The sequence below is a fragment of the Channa argus genome, chromosome 16, assembly GCF_033026475.1.
Source record: "Channa argus isolate prfri chromosome 16, Channa argus male v1.0, whole genome shotgun sequence".
In the NCBI taxonomy this organism is placed as follows: Eukaryota; Metazoa; Chordata; class Actinopteri; order Anabantiformes; family Channidae; genus Channa; species Channa argus.
In genome coordinates, this window is record NC_090212.1 from 16,420,942 (window position 1) to 16,436,970 (window position 16,029).

The 16,029-nt window shown below is 39.9% G+C and overlaps 2 protein-coding genes across 7 annotated transcripts; one reads left to right on the forward strand and one right to left on the reverse strand.

Annotated features, from left to right (window-relative positions):
- The first annotated feature begins 1,003 nt into the window (after positions 1–1,003).
- Positions 1,004–10,932, forward strand: tmem62 (transmembrane protein 62). The gene is made up of 14 exons (XM_067480026.1): positions 1,004–1,339; positions 1,439–1,678; positions 1,999–2,110; positions 2,270–2,407; positions 2,893–2,938; positions 3,414–3,555; positions 4,055–4,179; positions 4,467–4,589; positions 4,716–4,871; positions 5,406–5,565; positions 5,843–6,041; positions 6,958–7,053; positions 7,263–7,381; positions 8,476–10,932. Exons 2-14 carry the CDS (start codon positions 1,478–1,480, stop codon positions 8,794–8,796), a joined length of 1,938 nt encoding a protein of 645 aa, XP_067336127.1. The 5' UTR covers positions 1,004–1,339; positions 1,439–1,477; the 3' UTR covers positions 8,797–10,932.
- On the reverse strand, positions 10,869–14,589 carry ptgr2 (prostaglandin reductase 2). Of its 6 annotated transcripts, none has more exons than XM_067480028.1 (8): positions 13,798–14,214; positions 13,583–13,701; positions 13,011–13,202; positions 12,653–12,823; positions 12,139–12,336; positions 11,785–11,994; positions 11,616–11,655; positions 10,869–11,538 (listed from the first exon to the last, which is right to left on the reverse strand). In XM_067480028.1, exons 1-8 carry the CDS (start codon positions 13,832–13,834, stop codon positions 11,480–11,482), a joined length of 1,026 nt encoding a protein of 341 aa, XP_067336129.1. In that variant the 5' UTR covers positions 13,835–14,214; the 3' UTR covers positions 10,869–11,479. The 6 variants fall into 6 exon arrangements, with proteins under 6 accessions (XP_067336129.1, XP_067336131.1, XP_067336128.1 ...); XM_067480030.1 differs by having other exon boundaries at positions 11,771–11,994; positions 12,127–12,336; positions 13,798–14,213; XM_067480027.1 differs by having other exon boundaries at positions 12,127–12,336; positions 13,798–14,210.
- Positions 14,590–16,029: the final 1,440 nt, after the last annotated feature.

Genomic DNA, 16,029 nt, shown 5'->3' on the forward strand with positions numbered 1-16,029 from the left:
TGTCAGTATGTGCAATGTAACAGCTAATAGCCAAATTGGCTTGGTTCATTTAATGCCAAAATGTAAACAAGTGGAAGCAGGGCTTGCTCTACTTTTTATTTCCCTTCGAATCTGGCAACACGGTCAACTAATGGACGTGTGTGCTGTAGCTGCACAATTAAAAACCGCGTTAATTTTTTTGTACAACTGTTAAGCTCTGTTAGATAATAGACTATATAGACTATTGTAAGCTATACGTCTGCTGATTATGCAATGTAATAACCACGAATGTTCTCCTTATAAAATGAGTCCTATAACCTAGTGTCTGACCATATGTGTTTGGTTTGGAACGCGGCCACAAAAAAAAAAACAAAAAACAAAAAAAACAAAACAAAAACGGTTTTCCCAGCACCACTGGGAGGCGACATTAATCTGAAAATGGTGGATAGCTTCACTACAACTCATCCTTTTCGCATGGATAAAACAGCAGTCCTACATTAAGAAGGATAAAGCTGTCATTCGCGGATTCTTAGCCTCCTTAAAATACTTTTCCCTAACAGCAGCAGCATTAGGCTTAGTATTAGTAGTGCACAAACCACAAAAAGCACTGAAGGATATACCACATTTAATTTGAATCTGTATATGTTTATGATGCTGCAGCTGCTTAAGTAGATAATATATTTAAGAGTAATATATATCTTATATTTGTCGCTACACCCAGGAACAAAATGAATGGATTTTACACTAAATTTCACTTCGAACTAATCATTTGATTTGATAAATTTAAATTACAATGAAATTCCTTTCAGATTTTCCTTTTGAAGACCACATGATACCGCTTTGTCATATAGCATCTGAAATCATTCTGCCTGAGTCATCACCTTTTAGTTTCTGATAAGTGTTTTCGTTATTATCTATTTTATTTAATAATCGATGTATAAAATGTCAAAACATAGTGAAAATGTTTCGATAAAGAGCAATATTATAGAAAATATAATATAACAATTTTAATTGTTGAAGACCGTCGGTCGCTACTGCTGCGTTATTCTCGAATTGTCTCGCGATGGTAGGGGCCGTAGGCTTGATTGCGGTAGTCGGAAACGGTGTCAGAGTTGGAGCTCTGTCTCCACACATCTGAAAGTGACATCTCGCTTTCCACCGTCAGCGCTCGTTGCGTCGCTAGCTGCTGGTAGGCGGCTGGCTAGCTGCTAGCTGCTAGCTGGCCTGCCCAAATATCCCCTCCGCCTCTGACGGCAGCTGAACACATTCGTGAATGGACCCCACATCTTCATGCAACTCCCGTAATTCCAGCGTCCGCGATGGAGCGACAGAAACGGTTTGAGTCCTAGCTCGTAGCCATGTAGGTTAATAGTCCACTATATCTGTAGTTAATGTTAGTGGGATTCGCACCCTTAGCTGTTTCCACCAGTAGCTACCTTTTTTTTCCTGTCCGGGACAGACGGCGGCAGCTAGCCCCCTCTCTCGCCACCTCTGGAGGATGCTGAAGCTGTTCAGTGCACTGGTTATCCTCGGACTGGCCCTGGCGTGCATCACCTCCTGGGTGCTGGACAGCTATGACACGGCTTGGCACCCTAAACGGAGCGTTCGGCACCCGGCTGTCAGTGATGGAGATGAAACACACTGGAGTTCTCCACCATTTCCCGGCGGCGAGTTGAACAACATATTCTGGTTTATACAGGTGGAGTGTTATTCCGCTGCTACATTTGTTTTTGACTAGTCTTAACATTTTATTTAAAAAAAATGTTACATTTGCAATATATAGGTAGCTGACGTTAGCTATAGCGGTTCACCCACTGAACTCTTGATGATTGACTGAAAGGGGTCACTGTTATTGTCAGGTAACATGGTGATCCAGCAACATAGTAAGCTGTATTCAGACTTTGGAACTTCGGTTTTGTAGTTGCGTTCAAAGGAACACACCCATTCCACACACAAACTGGCCTAAGGCTTCTGATCTTTGCCTGGATCCCTGATTCTCTTTTGTATGTCTGGTTCAAGGTGTCTGACATTCACATTAGTCGATTTCACGACCCAAGACGCATTCCTGACTTTGAAAAGTTCTGCACTGACACCATTGAAGTGATCAAGCCGGCTTTAGTGCTTGTAACAGGTACAGTCATGTTTTCAACTTTAAATGGGAAGGGGCTTTGTTTTGTAGTGAGAGTTATTAAGGGTGGCTCTCATGTCAAACCAGGACAGAAAGATGACTTTAGTCCTTTTTTCCTAGATGCCATATTATTTCTAAAATTTTCTTTTTCCCACACTAAAGGAGATCTGACAGATGCTAAAACGGAGAGTAAATTGGGGTCTCTCCAGCATGAGGTGGAATGGCAGGCCTACCACAACATACTGAAGAAGTCCCGTGTAATGGAACGCACGCGGTGGATAGACATCCGTGGAAATCATGGTGACTAACCGCAGCAATAAGTTATCTTAATGCCTTCTCATAAGTCTCTGGTTCAAGTGAAAAGTCATAGGTAATGTACTGTTAAGATTTTGTGGAAGAGTCAAGTGACTGTGGTGAATTTTAGCGTTACACAGGAAGTCCTCCTGCCGTCTCCTCTTTGCTGCCTTCTTCTCTTTTATTGAACCACAAGCTATTAGATGTGAAACAAAATATCTTTTTAATTTGTGAAATTAAAAAAAGAAAGCTAGATAATGCATCTGCAGTTTCACTTATAGCTTCTCTGCTGTTATTGATGGTTTGAGATGTGGGTTTTGTACTTTTAGCTCTGAGTGGATTCTATAATAACACATTTATTAATTAAAATAGCAGTTTGTTTTAAAATTAAAAGTGAATCTGTGAGCTATTGTTAATCATGTTTGTTATATTTATTGCATAAAAGATTAATAATAGTGGTGCCTGGTTCTTTATCTCTCTTCTCTTTACAGATGCTTTCAACATTATGTCACTGGACAGCGTTAACAATTATTACAGGTCAGCATGAAACCCTCTGTACCGCAGTAAATACCTGATTTCCATCCAGTCAGACCCTACCACAACATGTCTTACTACAACAGGCAAAGCATTAAGTCAAACAGAGTACGTTGTGACTTCGATGCCTCTGAAACGCGAGTGGTGCAGGCTATTTGACAAGACTCCAAGCTGTCTGAGCTTCCCAAGGATCAAAATAGAAAGCAGAATCTACACAAACAGATTCTCTTACTTTTGGGCACAAATTATGTTTTTTGTGGCATGTTGCAGTTTCTGTTATTGATTGATCTTTTATTTCCCGCTTATTCCAAATGTTGTGGTTATTCTCTGCCAGACAGAGCCTGTCTCCTACGCTAATTTATTTATTTTAAATGTATTAAATGATCTTGTGGCTCTAATGAGGATTGGCGGTGGGCTCCATCCTTGACGGCTGTGCAGGTTCTTGCAGCTCACATTGCCCTCTCTGTATTTTCTTTAGGAAATACTCAGCTAATCAGAAAGTAGGCTCCTTCCACTATGTTCACAAAACTCCCTTTGGCAACTACTCTTTTGTCTGTGTGGATGCCACTCTGACTCCAGGACCCAAGAGACCATACAATTTCTTTGGTATTCTGAACCAGGTACGTGTATTTTTTATTTTGCAACAGAACTTGAGCTTTTGCTTAGACTGGGACAAAAGTGTCTTGAACACTTGAGCGTTTTAATAACATATTTCCCACTAAAGAAAAAGCAGCTTCTGAACAACCACCTTTAAAGCTACATTATGCAATTTAAGATAGCGCCGACGTGAGCTAAAAGTGAATATGTCTGGACTGCTGTCCCACTGCTGATCGATGATTATAGGTCACGGGAGGCTTCAACAGAACCTCGCCATTTTAAGAGCTTTATGGAGCTTTTTTTATTATTATTATTAAAAAGTCCCATACTGTAGCTTTAAACTCAGAAATTACATTTACATTGACATTTATGTATGGTAAATGGTGGTGTAAATGGTGTCATTTTCCTTGAAAAGACATGCATGGTGTTCCAAGGTGTTTTAACACAGTAGATGATGAATACAATTACTCATATACTATAGGTGCAATAATAAATATTCTTTATTTTTTTAATATGTTACAGACCCAAATGGACTTGCTGGACACATTCAGAGCTCAGAGTCTGAAAAGCAACCAATCCATCTGGTTTGGACACTATACAACCTCCACTGTTGTTTCCCCTGCTCCAGGAGTCCGGCACCTAATGAGGTAAGAAAAGCCTAAAAGTCCAACTAGTTTTATGAAAAAAAAGGTGAGGAAATACATTTGTCCACCTATTCTCACTCAATACAGACATTCAACAGCCTGCTCCTTTTGCTTACAGGGTAGACATTCACATTAGAAATATTGACAACATTTAACTGGCAATTGGTTGTAACTTCTTCATGCTAAATATATTTAAATCCAAGTGGTGCTTGTGATCGTTCCATCTTAGAATTCTCCATTTTGCTTTTCAATGAAAAATTTTGTAATAGTTGCTATATTATGACAACTAGATATGCTGTGGCGTATCTGTGCGGCCACCTGCACACATTGGGTGGCATGATGCCCGTTCTCCACAGTCGACATTCCAAAGGCACCCTGGAGCTAGAGCTGGGTGACTGGATGCAAAACCGCAGGTATTCAATATGACATTATCGCAAAACTACATTTGAAATCTTGTAATAGCTAGGTTAATATTTTATCACCCTCCAGATCTACATATACAAAGCTATTCACTACAGTCTTCCCACAACGCTCTCTAGATACAGGGTTCTGGCCTTTGACCATGACATGCTGGGCTTTGCTGACCTGAAGTTTGAGCAGTGGCCTGCAGTGGTTATCACCAACCCCAAAGACGCACAGTATCAGCATCCAGGGATGGAGCCGCTGGGTCGAATACGGAGATCGACACACATCAGGTGTGTGTTTCTTTGTTGAACATAGACCTTTCCACTTTAGGGGCCTTACATGTCTAAACAACACTTTTTGTTTCTGTCCAGTCCTATTGTATACAGTATTTAATTATACTTAGCCTGCAATACTTGTTATATTAGATCACCCTGGTTTATTATCTGCTAACAGATTTTTTTTTTAAAAATTGGTCGACAGGAACAATTTAGCAGATCTGACACAGATCTGAATTCATGTGCAGATCTAAAAAATGTTGACAATGTTTTAACAACAATAAGAGTGTTTCCAAATATCTGTGTTCATTTCTTTTGAACATGTACATTTGTTGGCACATGTATCTCATCATTTCCTCTGTTTGTATTTGGATGCACATGTGGGTCCAAATACATATTAATATACAGCATTTTAATATTGTACTGTTTAATAAAAAAAATTTGAGCATTCTATTGTTTTGGTGAACATACGCATAAATATTTTTTGAAAATGCCTTAAAACATTATCCTATTTATAGAATTAAAGCATTTTTTCTTGGCTCTCAATAGGATTTTGGCCTTCTCAGAAGCTCCCATCACAGCGGTACATGTTAGTGTAGATGGGAGACCTCTGGGGAAAGGCCACTCGGCTGGGGGTCCTCTGTATGTACTGCTGTGGAATCCGTCTCTCTACCTAACTGGATTGCACACAATAACTGTTAAAGCGGAGGTCAGTAAAGCCTTCGTTTATCTTCTACTCTGAGTGAAACGTGTTGGGAGTCTTAAATATTTTGTGGGTCTTAATTAAGTTTTGTTGGTTTGTCTGAGATGAAATATGATTCAGACGTAGCTGTGTTGAGTCGGCTGTCTGGGCTCTGTTACTTCACAACTCCAACTAACATTCATAACTTGGGCAGGTTTTAAAGTGCTCTGATCTCTATTTATATATTTATGGACTTAATTATTTGCACTTTCTGTTATCTTTCTGTGCGTGTCCTGCGAGTCAGGACTCAGCAGGCCGGTCGACAGTCCGAGAGCAGCACTTCACTCTAGAGGACGGGCTGACTCCTAGCTTTGGTTTTGTGCAGTCCTTCGTCCTCCTCACAGACCACTACATCTGGGGCCGAGTGGCCTTCATACTTACAACTCTGCTGAATATTGGTGTGCTGCTGGTTTTCAGGTTCCTGCATATCCCTTTTGGCAGAGGTGAGCTGTGACTGTAAATACATCATCATGTTGTCATTTTAGGTACATGCAACTCAAGTGCAATTACACAGCTATTGTTCCGCAGTCTTACAAAAGCAATCTTCACAAAAAGCTTATGCAGATGAGATGATTCCTAAGAAGGCCCCATTACCTTTTTTTTCTTTGACTGAGCACAAGTACTTGCTGATACTGAGTACCAGCGTGACTAATAAAGTGCTGTGCTTCTTATATGACTAGCTGGACAGTGAAATTCTCATTAATGTACTGCTCAGTTAAAGGGCAACTTCGATAGCTTTAGATTAGGGTGTAAATGAACATTAATGCTTTTAAACTTCCCTCTGACTCCCCCGTATTAAAATATTTCTCTGCTTCTAGCTGAAACACTTTCACTTTCAAAGACTAGACAGCTTACACAGACGCACTTTCCACCAGCTATCAAAGATCCCTAGTCTCTATGGAGGGAGCACACACCTGACATCTGGAAGCTGGTAAATAACTGTATAAATCCTGTGAGACTTTAGAAATTTCTCGCGTTTTCTTTAGCCAAAACAAATTCGGTGCCAACCAGCATTCCATGAACGGACCGTCGTTTGCTGAAAAAACACGACCAAACCACAGATTTGGGGTTAGATCCTGGATGGAGAGGCTCAAACTACACATAGCAATATAGAGGTCAAATAACTATGTAAATCACAGCTTTTGTTCGTCACCTTCTCTAAAATTGCTCCAAACCATAGCGTAATCGTGAGGTAATCGTGGTATCAGAAAAGTACAAGTACACAACGGCAGTATTGGACCATAGCTATACCAGATACTGATATTGTATCGGGACATGCCTAACTATCAACAAGTGCATTAGGGATGTATCCTTATGTATTTACTGAAATAAGAGTATTTTTTCATCTTTGGTCTACAGGTTTGGCCTCTCAAGCATGTATGTCTCTTCATCTTGTCAGTAAAATGAACACCCTCTTCTACTCTTTGCTGCTGTTCAACCTGTGCACAGCCTTAGGTGAGTCAACATCTGTTTGCTAAAGATGGGTCTTCTTCTAAAAATGAAAGACTTTGTGGTCTTACATTTATAGTCTGTATGTGGCAGCATAGTAGGATAAACTCAAGGAATACAAAAAATAACATTTAGTGTTTGTTAATGCTGGTTTGCTTTTCTGTATGCAGTATGTTTTATATTGGTCTGTGCTGTTTTTTCATCCCTGCCCGTAGGTCCGTGGTTCATAGGAGAATTAATAGATGGCCACAGGGGTGCCTGCTTCGCCTTCGGAGTGTTCATCGATGGACACTTCCTGGAGGGAAGTCTCACTTATGTGGTTGGAGTTGTCCAAGTAAGAAATTTGTTCATTTAACATCATTTAACATAGCTGCTTTGGAGCTAATGAATAATACTTCAAAATAGTTGATTCAAACAACTGCAGCACCTTAGGTTATGTGGGCGCCTGTTATCGACAATGTCAGGAGGGTCAGGTCCTGACATTGTCTGGAGTTTCCCTTTCAGACATGTAGCCAACATCGGGAGAAAGTCTGTGTGAGATGCGTTCTCATGTGTGAAGAAATACTCCGTGTAATTGGGCAGGGGGTGGTGCTTGGTCAATTCGAGCAGGGGCCAAGACATGACGCACAAACAAATCTGCGGATGTGACAGTGTTTTGCTTTGTAATCTGGTCTTTGTTTGACCATTTCCAGGTCTGCCATTACTGACGGAAGCTGAAATATTTCATTGTCCCACCCCAGAAAAAGTCTGGAAATTCCAGTGCATGTCTGAAAGGGGCTTAAGTTTTATTTAAGTGGCATTTATCTGACGATTTATAGACTAAATGATAAACAGTTAGTAGATGATTTTATCATTGAAATGACACAAGCTGCCACCAGGATTTATTTGTTTTTCAGTAGTGATGCAAAAATGTTTATATATCAACTTTGTAATTACAACCTTTGTTTCTTTTCACCATTTCATCTCTCTCAAATCTTGTGTATACTTTTTAAATTTACCTATTTAGCTTGTTTGTTTTTGACAGATTTTTAAACATATTAATCAAATTTTAATAATTTTTCGCCTTATACTGTAAGTTGCACTGAATCTACTAATGCTCTTGTGCTTCTGCACTACAGTGGTCCCTACCCTGTGTGCCAATTTGAAAATAAAGTATTAATTTTCCTTTAAAGAATACTTGGAATAAAAGATAAATATTCACCACAATAATCTCTCACAAACAAATACCACCGTTTGGTTGAGCTCCTCCTCTATGATGAGGGGTCAGAGTTAGAGATTTAAATTTTTAGGTACAACAAGCCAAACAAGTTGTGGACCAGTGCTTTATAGATAATGTTTAGAAATAAGTACTTCTAACTCTACATATTCTGTTTTCATCGAGGAGGCTCCAGAACTTTACTAATCATTTTTAACCGAACTAACTTCTAGCTGGTGTTCTTCAACATGCCCCTCACCTTGTACCTCTGTTGGAGCCTCCACCACCGTTGCCGCGGCAACACCTTCCGATCCCACTTCCTGCGGCCGGGCTGCCGCTGGCGGACTCTGGCGGTTCACGTCTTCATGCTGCTGCTGTTCATTTGGCAGGTGCACTCCTGCTACTTTCTCTTGGAGACCTACGGCCCCATGGCCTTTTTCCTGTCGCCTGTCCGCACGTGGGCATTGGGCCTCAGTCTGCTATTGGTCCACTATGCCTGGACAGGCCCCACACCTCTCCTTCGTGACAACAGCAAGAATATGTCTCCCTCTTGACAGTAATTGCACTGTTCCACCACAATTTTCCGCCAGCCTGACTCACAGCTATATTTTGCTGTCTTTATCCACCACGAAAGCCTCAATTTCCCCCCCTCCACAACAGCCCCTTTCTTTTTTCCTGTCTTTATTTTTTTTTCTTTAAAGCCACTTTACAGTTAATCACTCACTATCCTGTTTATAGATAGTATTGTTTACTTTATGTGCATGTTATTGTGAAGCACCAGTGAGCACACATCTGCCATGTTGATACCATTGTGTAGAGTGTAAAAAAACCCTCAATAATGTACTATGGGTTAAATACCCTACTTGAACTGTGTGAAGACTAGTACAACGTATGCTGCAGTTGACAGTATATTGTGTAAGATCTGTGTTCTGTTGTTTAAGATGACTCATCTACTTGAGCTTTAGCACTTTTTGGAAGTGATCACTAGGTGGATGCCACTTCACCACTGCCAAAGGATGAATAAGAAAGATATAATCTTTCATTCTTCCCTTTGAAAACCATTTTCATTCACTAATGAAGGCTAGATGTGCCAAACAGATTCTCACATTTACCTTCCAAAACACAATTGATGTGGATAAGAAAGGTATATGCCTTTTTTTTTTTTTTAACCATAACCTTTTCTTAGTTTCCACCCATATACAGGGCAGTGATGTACTAGTAACTTTGGTGATGATAGCAATTGCAACCCAGACAAGTATATATTAAAGTATATTCTAGACATATTTACAGGAAATGAAAGGAAGGAAATATCAAATCAAGAAATGATAGAGTATTATATAAAACAATGTCCATTGCACACAACTGCCACTGAAAACTCAATTTTTACTTTGAAATATTTATATCAAAAGCTTCAAAGATGGTTTTCACTAAAACATAGATTTCTCTTGCTCCTTCTAACGTGACTATGGAAAGCAGCTGTTTGTTTCTCAGGAATGTGAGCACTTGAACAATAGGCTGGTCCCACTAGTACTTCAGGACAATATTTTTTTATACTCCATAGTAGCTCAGTGAATTAACAACCATGTTAAACAATCCAGATATGTGGCGGCTAACAAACAAAATGAATGTGTTTTAGATATGAAATTGGATGAGCCAGTACTACAGTTTTTATATGCTGTTTCCTGATTTGTGTGATTTATTTTTATTTTTTTTTCTCTTTTTAATTCTGGACTGGAAAGATTTAGAGTATTTTTCTGCCTCGTGGCAAATGTACCCTGCACTGGAATGTGACAGCTTTGTGTATGAAAAATGTTTGTCTGTATAGTTTAGAATGTTCTTTTTGTGTGTGTTTGAAGGTGTGAGAGCAGTGGACTGTCTCTATTGTTCCCTAATTCAAACCTTTCTTGCCAGTAGTAGCTGGTACCTGGATTCCACTAGAACAAACTGATCTAAAGATTTATCAAGTCTTCTAATAGAAGCAACTTCTATTACTATTATTATTCTACTTCTAACTTCTGCCATTTTTTTCCCAAAACATACCTATTTGAAATGCTGAATGATTGCACTGTACTGTGATAAGACGTGCAGTTTTATTTTAGAACACCTGTTAAACACTGAGGAATTAATTGTGCTCTTTTACTGCCAGTTGTTCAGTAATGTTGTTTCCTTTCTGCAAAAACAAGTATTTTTAATTTGTAAAGGATCAGTACCAAGTATATAATTCAAGCATAAAGACTGATATTTAAGATTTTTGCACTTGGGAGAGTTCCTTTCCCAACCTGTGTAATCTGTCCGCAAGTTGGCAGTGTTGAATTGATTTGGGAGGTAATGATGACTGTGCTGGATATCTCTTTCACCTCCAAATTATGTATTGTACAGTAGAGTTTTTGTTTTTTTGCATAAAAGCATCAGACTCATGTCTTAAGACAGTTACACTTACTGGTTATTGTTAACTACAAATCTAATCTGTGAATGTTCTGTACTGTGAACCATCAGCTCCTCCACCACCATGTCTCTGAGAAGGAATATACTATAAATCATGTACTGGTGTTCTCTTGTTCAGCACCCCCTCTCCTAAGTTCACTGAAACATATGAATGGAGATGACCACTAAACACAGTACCAGCCACAGTTTTTTTTTTTTTAATAATGGTTTATAGTGCTGTGGAATAAAAGTGTTCATTACAGTAATCACATAACTTGCGTTTTTCTTCACATCATTGGTACAGAATGTGACACAGGAGTGAACAAAAATATGGGGTACCATCACTAGCAAATGCAAAAAAAATAAATTATTAGATGAGTCTAAAGGCTACGTGATTAGAAACACTTTGAGGTTAAGCAAAAGGTAAAATTATTTTTTTTATGCATTAACTAGTGTTACATGTTAGATTTGGGGTTCCATTATTGTTCCCACACTAACAAATATGAATTGCAATTTAAAATATGTAGATCAACCCGAGAACATTTTGCTCTGAAGCCATGTAACTGCTGCATCAGTGTCCTGAAATCTAAATAGGATACATTTCAAAATGCATCTTCCTAACATCATTTATTATTTTACTCAACAAAATTTCAAAGAACTTCATTTGTTTCTTTTTAAATCTGTGCCTCATAATTGTAATCAAAGGGCATCATCTAATCAATGCAATATGTTCATTAAGTTAGTGTTAATAGCAGTGATAAAAAACATAATTTCCCAAGGTGTGTGGTTTGCACAGATGGTGATTTTCTTCACTCATATTTTTATAATCTGTTTGCCAATGTTTCCCCCTTTCATCATAGAACAAAATGCATCTGCAAAGAAAAAAAAAAAACAGCCTAACTTGCCAAGTCATAAAACAGAATAATGCTGAGATTAAAAACTCACATACCTCCCAGGTTTTCTATGCCATTCGACACAGTTTCCATCACCTGCAGAATGGAAGGAAAAAGAATACAACAAACTGAAGCAAATAGACAGATGGAAAAGAGGTATGCACTTTGTGTGGGTGTCCTTGTTTGTTTGCAGTCAACCACACTTAATCACCGTTTCCTCCTTACTTTGATTTGGCCTGATTTAATGCACTGGCTGAGCTCAAAGAGGGCAGCATCTGCTTTGCTCATGTAGTTGAGAACTATAAATCGTTCTCGGGTGATGTTTCTCATTTGCAGGGTTTCCCGTGTCTCCTTGCTTAAAGGTGGAGGATATGGTACATCCTTGTTGTACTGAGAAATCTGGCCACACAGGATCACGTGGCCGCCTTTATTCATCTGGAGGTAACGAAAAAGATGATGGCAAATGTGTCAGATTCAGGTTAGAGAGCACAAAGCAGTCACTCATCAGGTGAAAGAACTTGTGAAATGGGGAAAGAAAATCCAAGAATTCACCAGGCAAAGAACTACCTGTGCTATTACTTTATCACTGATTTCACCGCCAACGTTGTCAAAGTAAACATCGACGCCATCAGGGCAACACTCCTTGAGTTTTACTGGGACGTCCTCTTGGCGATAGTTAATCGCAGCAGAGAAGCCAAGATCTTCCACTAACACTTTGCATTTCTGATTAGAGCCACAGATCCCAACCACCCTCACGCAGCCATCTAGCCTGCCAATCTGGAAGAGAAAAGAAGTGATACAGTTATGGCTGAACTTGCTTTTTTTCTGTAAGCTAATGTGTGGTTAGCTACACTAGATCTGCTACAGTGAATATGGTTTCTAGAACACAAAGCAACAGCTCACACCAATCATCTTAAAAATTCTAATTTAAACCTATTAAAACTCCGAAATATTTTACAGAGAAAAATTTTACCTATTACATTTTAATCAATTTAACTAAAAAGCACATCAACTAAATAATATCAGATAGGTTTAGAAGTAAACAACACATCAAAGCCTGACTGATGCAGAGTCTGATCCGTGCTGGATTTACCTGTCCAGCTATGGAGCCACAGGCCCCGGCTGCGCCACTCACCACCATGGTCTGATTGGCCCCTTTGATCACATGACCCTTTTCCCTTACACCCAGCAGTGCAGTGAGGCCTGTTAGGCCAATCGCACCCAAAAAGTATGACAAGTGACCATCAGCCAACTGCGGATCAACCTGCAATAGATGCATAGTAAGCAGTGACTGATATAACGTTTTTCTTGTAACATCCATGGTGGATTCAGTCATTATGATATAAAAAATAAAATAAAAATACACTCCTATTTGCATGATGAAATGATGTCCTAATCTACTTTTCAGTGTGAAAAATATGCCACTGGTGAAACACATTATAATACCAAACCTTCTGTAAGCCACTTCCTTTCATTACAGCTTGGGTCTGCCAAGGCCAGTTGAATGAAGTGACCACATCTCCCTCTATGAAAGTGCTGCAACGGCTGGACTCAACCACACCCACACCTCCACCATCCACACACTCAGACACCTGCCATGGAGTCATGTAATCAGCACCAGTGTCTTCGTTCATTCTGCATCGCTGTGAGCCACACAAAGAGGGAAAAAAGAGCTAGTGATGTAGATGACAAAGTTGTCACACTGGCTGCCTTTAAAAAGGATGAGAACAACTCCCTTAGCATTGAACGTGCGTGTCATTAGCTCTTGCAATCTGGTTTAAATGTCAACAACTGTCTGTCGTAAGCTACTTTATACAAAGGTTTCTGTAAAATGAATGGAATGTTATCTGATTGCATAATATACCATTAGTTGTGCTGCAGACAAGAAAAAGCTTGAGTTATTCATAACTACAACTGAACTTAAACCCTTGGGTTTTAACTTGCATTTATACTAAACAGTCTGAAATGTTCTTATGCGTGTAATAAGAGACGAAAAGTCACATTTTCCAGGCTGTTTAAATACCATGTAAGGATCAACTGACAGGTAAAGTGTCTGAACAAGCACATCCCCGTCTTGTAGGTCAGGAGCTAAAGTCGTCTCTTCCAGACGGAAATGTTCAGGAACTGGCACCGCGTCTTTACCTTTAGGTAAACACGTCGTTTCAGTAAATGTAACCTGTATGTAGCAAGAAAACTGTTCATTTTCAGACATGATCATGTTGAACTAGCGTTACCTACCAGGTCTTGAGTTGAGAACGACTCTATAAACCGGCATGATTTCAAAAACAAAACAAACTAAAAAAAAAAGTAGCGTGGAAATCAAAGAGCTGCGTGTTGTGACAAGTTGACAGCGACACCTGCCATCAAACGTCGGTGTTTAAATGCGGGAAGTCTTGCTACGTGAACAACAGCAACACGCTAAACTAGCCATCTCCTTACAGACCCCCACTCTTTGTATACATTAACAAAATGGTATTCCCTGCCTGTTAACTGAGTCACGGTCTCCTCTGGCGGAGCAAGAGGTTCCCCTGTCAGCGACTTCCGCCTTCGCTTTCAATTCCGTTAAGCAGTTGGACTGATTTTGTTTTTTCCAGCGGAGGATCATTTAGCATCTCAAATGTGATGCGGTTTCTATTTTTAAAACTTATGTAATGAAACGCGCATTTCAGTACCTGAGATATTATTATCTATGGTGATATTTTTTTCTCCCGGTTCTCCGGTTTACTATGTTGCCATTAATAGGTGGTCTTTTCCAACGTGTAGCTGAGCCGGTAATTTGTGGCATCGTGCACACGGACGCTGCGAATCAACGTAGGCTTTGCAAGAGCGCCATTTTGCGTATGCGGTTGCCTGGTTAACAGTCAGCAAGTTTATTTGAAGCACAGGGGGGTTACTGCAAATCCGAAACGGTACGCGCCCTCAACTGCATATTTTATCAACCCAGTTCATCCACACGCTGCAGCTTATGAACACACCGAGCAGTTATCTTAACTACAGTCACCATTTCTATCGACGTTGTCAGTGCATGTGAATCCGGTTCGCATTAAAAAAAAAAAAGTAGTAGATAGGTCGCAGACTCGATTCTTGCTAGCTAAGCTGAAAGCGTGTCTGTGTGGAACTGGGAAGTGACGCGCCTTGGGGAAATATTATTTAAAAAAAAAAAACAACCCATAAAAGTTTCGTTCGTGGTGAAATCGCTGCTGTCTCACTAGCTCGCCATCAACTTTAGCTGCAGCTGAGCACCGACAGAAAACAGGGAAATGAAGGTGTGTGTGAGCCACGAAGAGTTCACAGAGACAATACGTAGAATTCAGTGTAAGTACTGCAAGGCTGTTGGTGTGTGCATGACGACTCGTGCTAAACTATGTGTTTGATTTATGGGGCCAGGGACGGTTTGCTACACTGGAATTAGCCTCATACATGTGTCGTTTCTAACAAGCTAGCTGCAAGTACCTGGGGTGGAGGTAGTTGATTGACTTCACCGGACCTGATCTGCCTGGTGTGTCAGGAAATGATGCTTACAATTTAACTTAACGTGTTGTTTTAACACAGCCGGTGTCATCCTTCACAAGCCAACAAAAAGGCTGTTTTACACACAACCCCCCACACACACCACAATTCAAAGCTCAGTGACAGTGTCATCGGACGGCTGGCATGTCAGTCTGCCAGCTGCATCTGCGAACGCTTCCAGGCTTTGTGCGTTATTTTAAGGGCCGGTGACCAACAAAAAGAGATCCGGCTGACACACGCATCGTTTCGGATGCATCCTTTCAAATGCGTCGTTACTGCAATACTTACAACATCATTTACCAACAGTTTGTCTTCCCTTTACACTGGAAAAGGCCCAGAACAACATGGCATTGTGTGTGAGTGTGTACAAGCATTCAAAGTAACCAGGACCTTATTACAACACGGTATGTTGTGCTTTTCTATAGGCTTTGTGAAGGAGACTTACAAGTGTGAACAGTAGTTATTCATTTATGTACCATTGAACAGCTCTACAGTAAATTGTCAGTATTTACTTAATTTATGTTGCTTGTGTTATTGACAATCACGTAATTGTTTCAAGACTGCTTTACACATATTTTGAGGTGGGTCCCTTTTTTATCTAGGTTATCATTGCATTTGTTTGACATTACATCACTAAGCAGGTCGCAGATTGCTATGCAACACTTGGGGATGGTTAAGCATTCGTTGGCTATGACTTCATTCTGACACTCATGAACCCAGGTGCAGACACCGGACAACACTGATTTGATGGCATAGCTCATCGGCAACTAACAACAAAGAGCAACCGGGCCTTTTTGTTGCAGACAGGTTTCATTTGTTAGATCCAGAAAATAAAAGTTGGAACTAAACCATGAATCACTGCTTAATTTATATTAGAGATGTAACAAACTAATAACACTAATTGTGATTAATAATTTTATAATTTGCAGATTAATAGCTAGTAAAAGTAATTGTTTGTTC

Bases quoted from the DNA above. Each gene is read 5' to 3' on its own strand.
- ptgr2 (XM_067480027.1), bottom strand. From the start codon at position 13,834: ATGCCGGTTTATAGAGTCGTTCTCAACTCAAGACCTG. The intron at 12,824-13,010 runs GTTTGGTATTAT...CATCTATTGCAG, and splicing joins AAGGAAGTGGCTTACAGAAG to GTTGATCCGCAGTTGGCTGA. The intron at 11,539-11,615 runs GTATGTGAGTTT...TTTTCTTTGCAG, and splicing joins TGGCATAGAAAACCTGGGAG to ATGCATTTTGTTCTATGATG.
- tmem62 (XM_067480026.1), top strand. From the start codon at position 1,478: ATGCTGAAGCTGTTCAGTGCACTGGTTATCCTCGGACTGGCCCTGGCG. The intron at 3,556-4,054 runs GTACGTGTATTT...AATATGTTACAG, and splicing joins TCTTTGGTATTCTGAACCAG to ACCCAAATGGACTTGCTGGA. The intron at 7,382-8,475 runs GTAAGAAATTTG...ACTAACTTCTAG, and splicing joins ATGTGGTTGGAGTTGTCCAA to CTGGTGTTCTTCAACATGCC.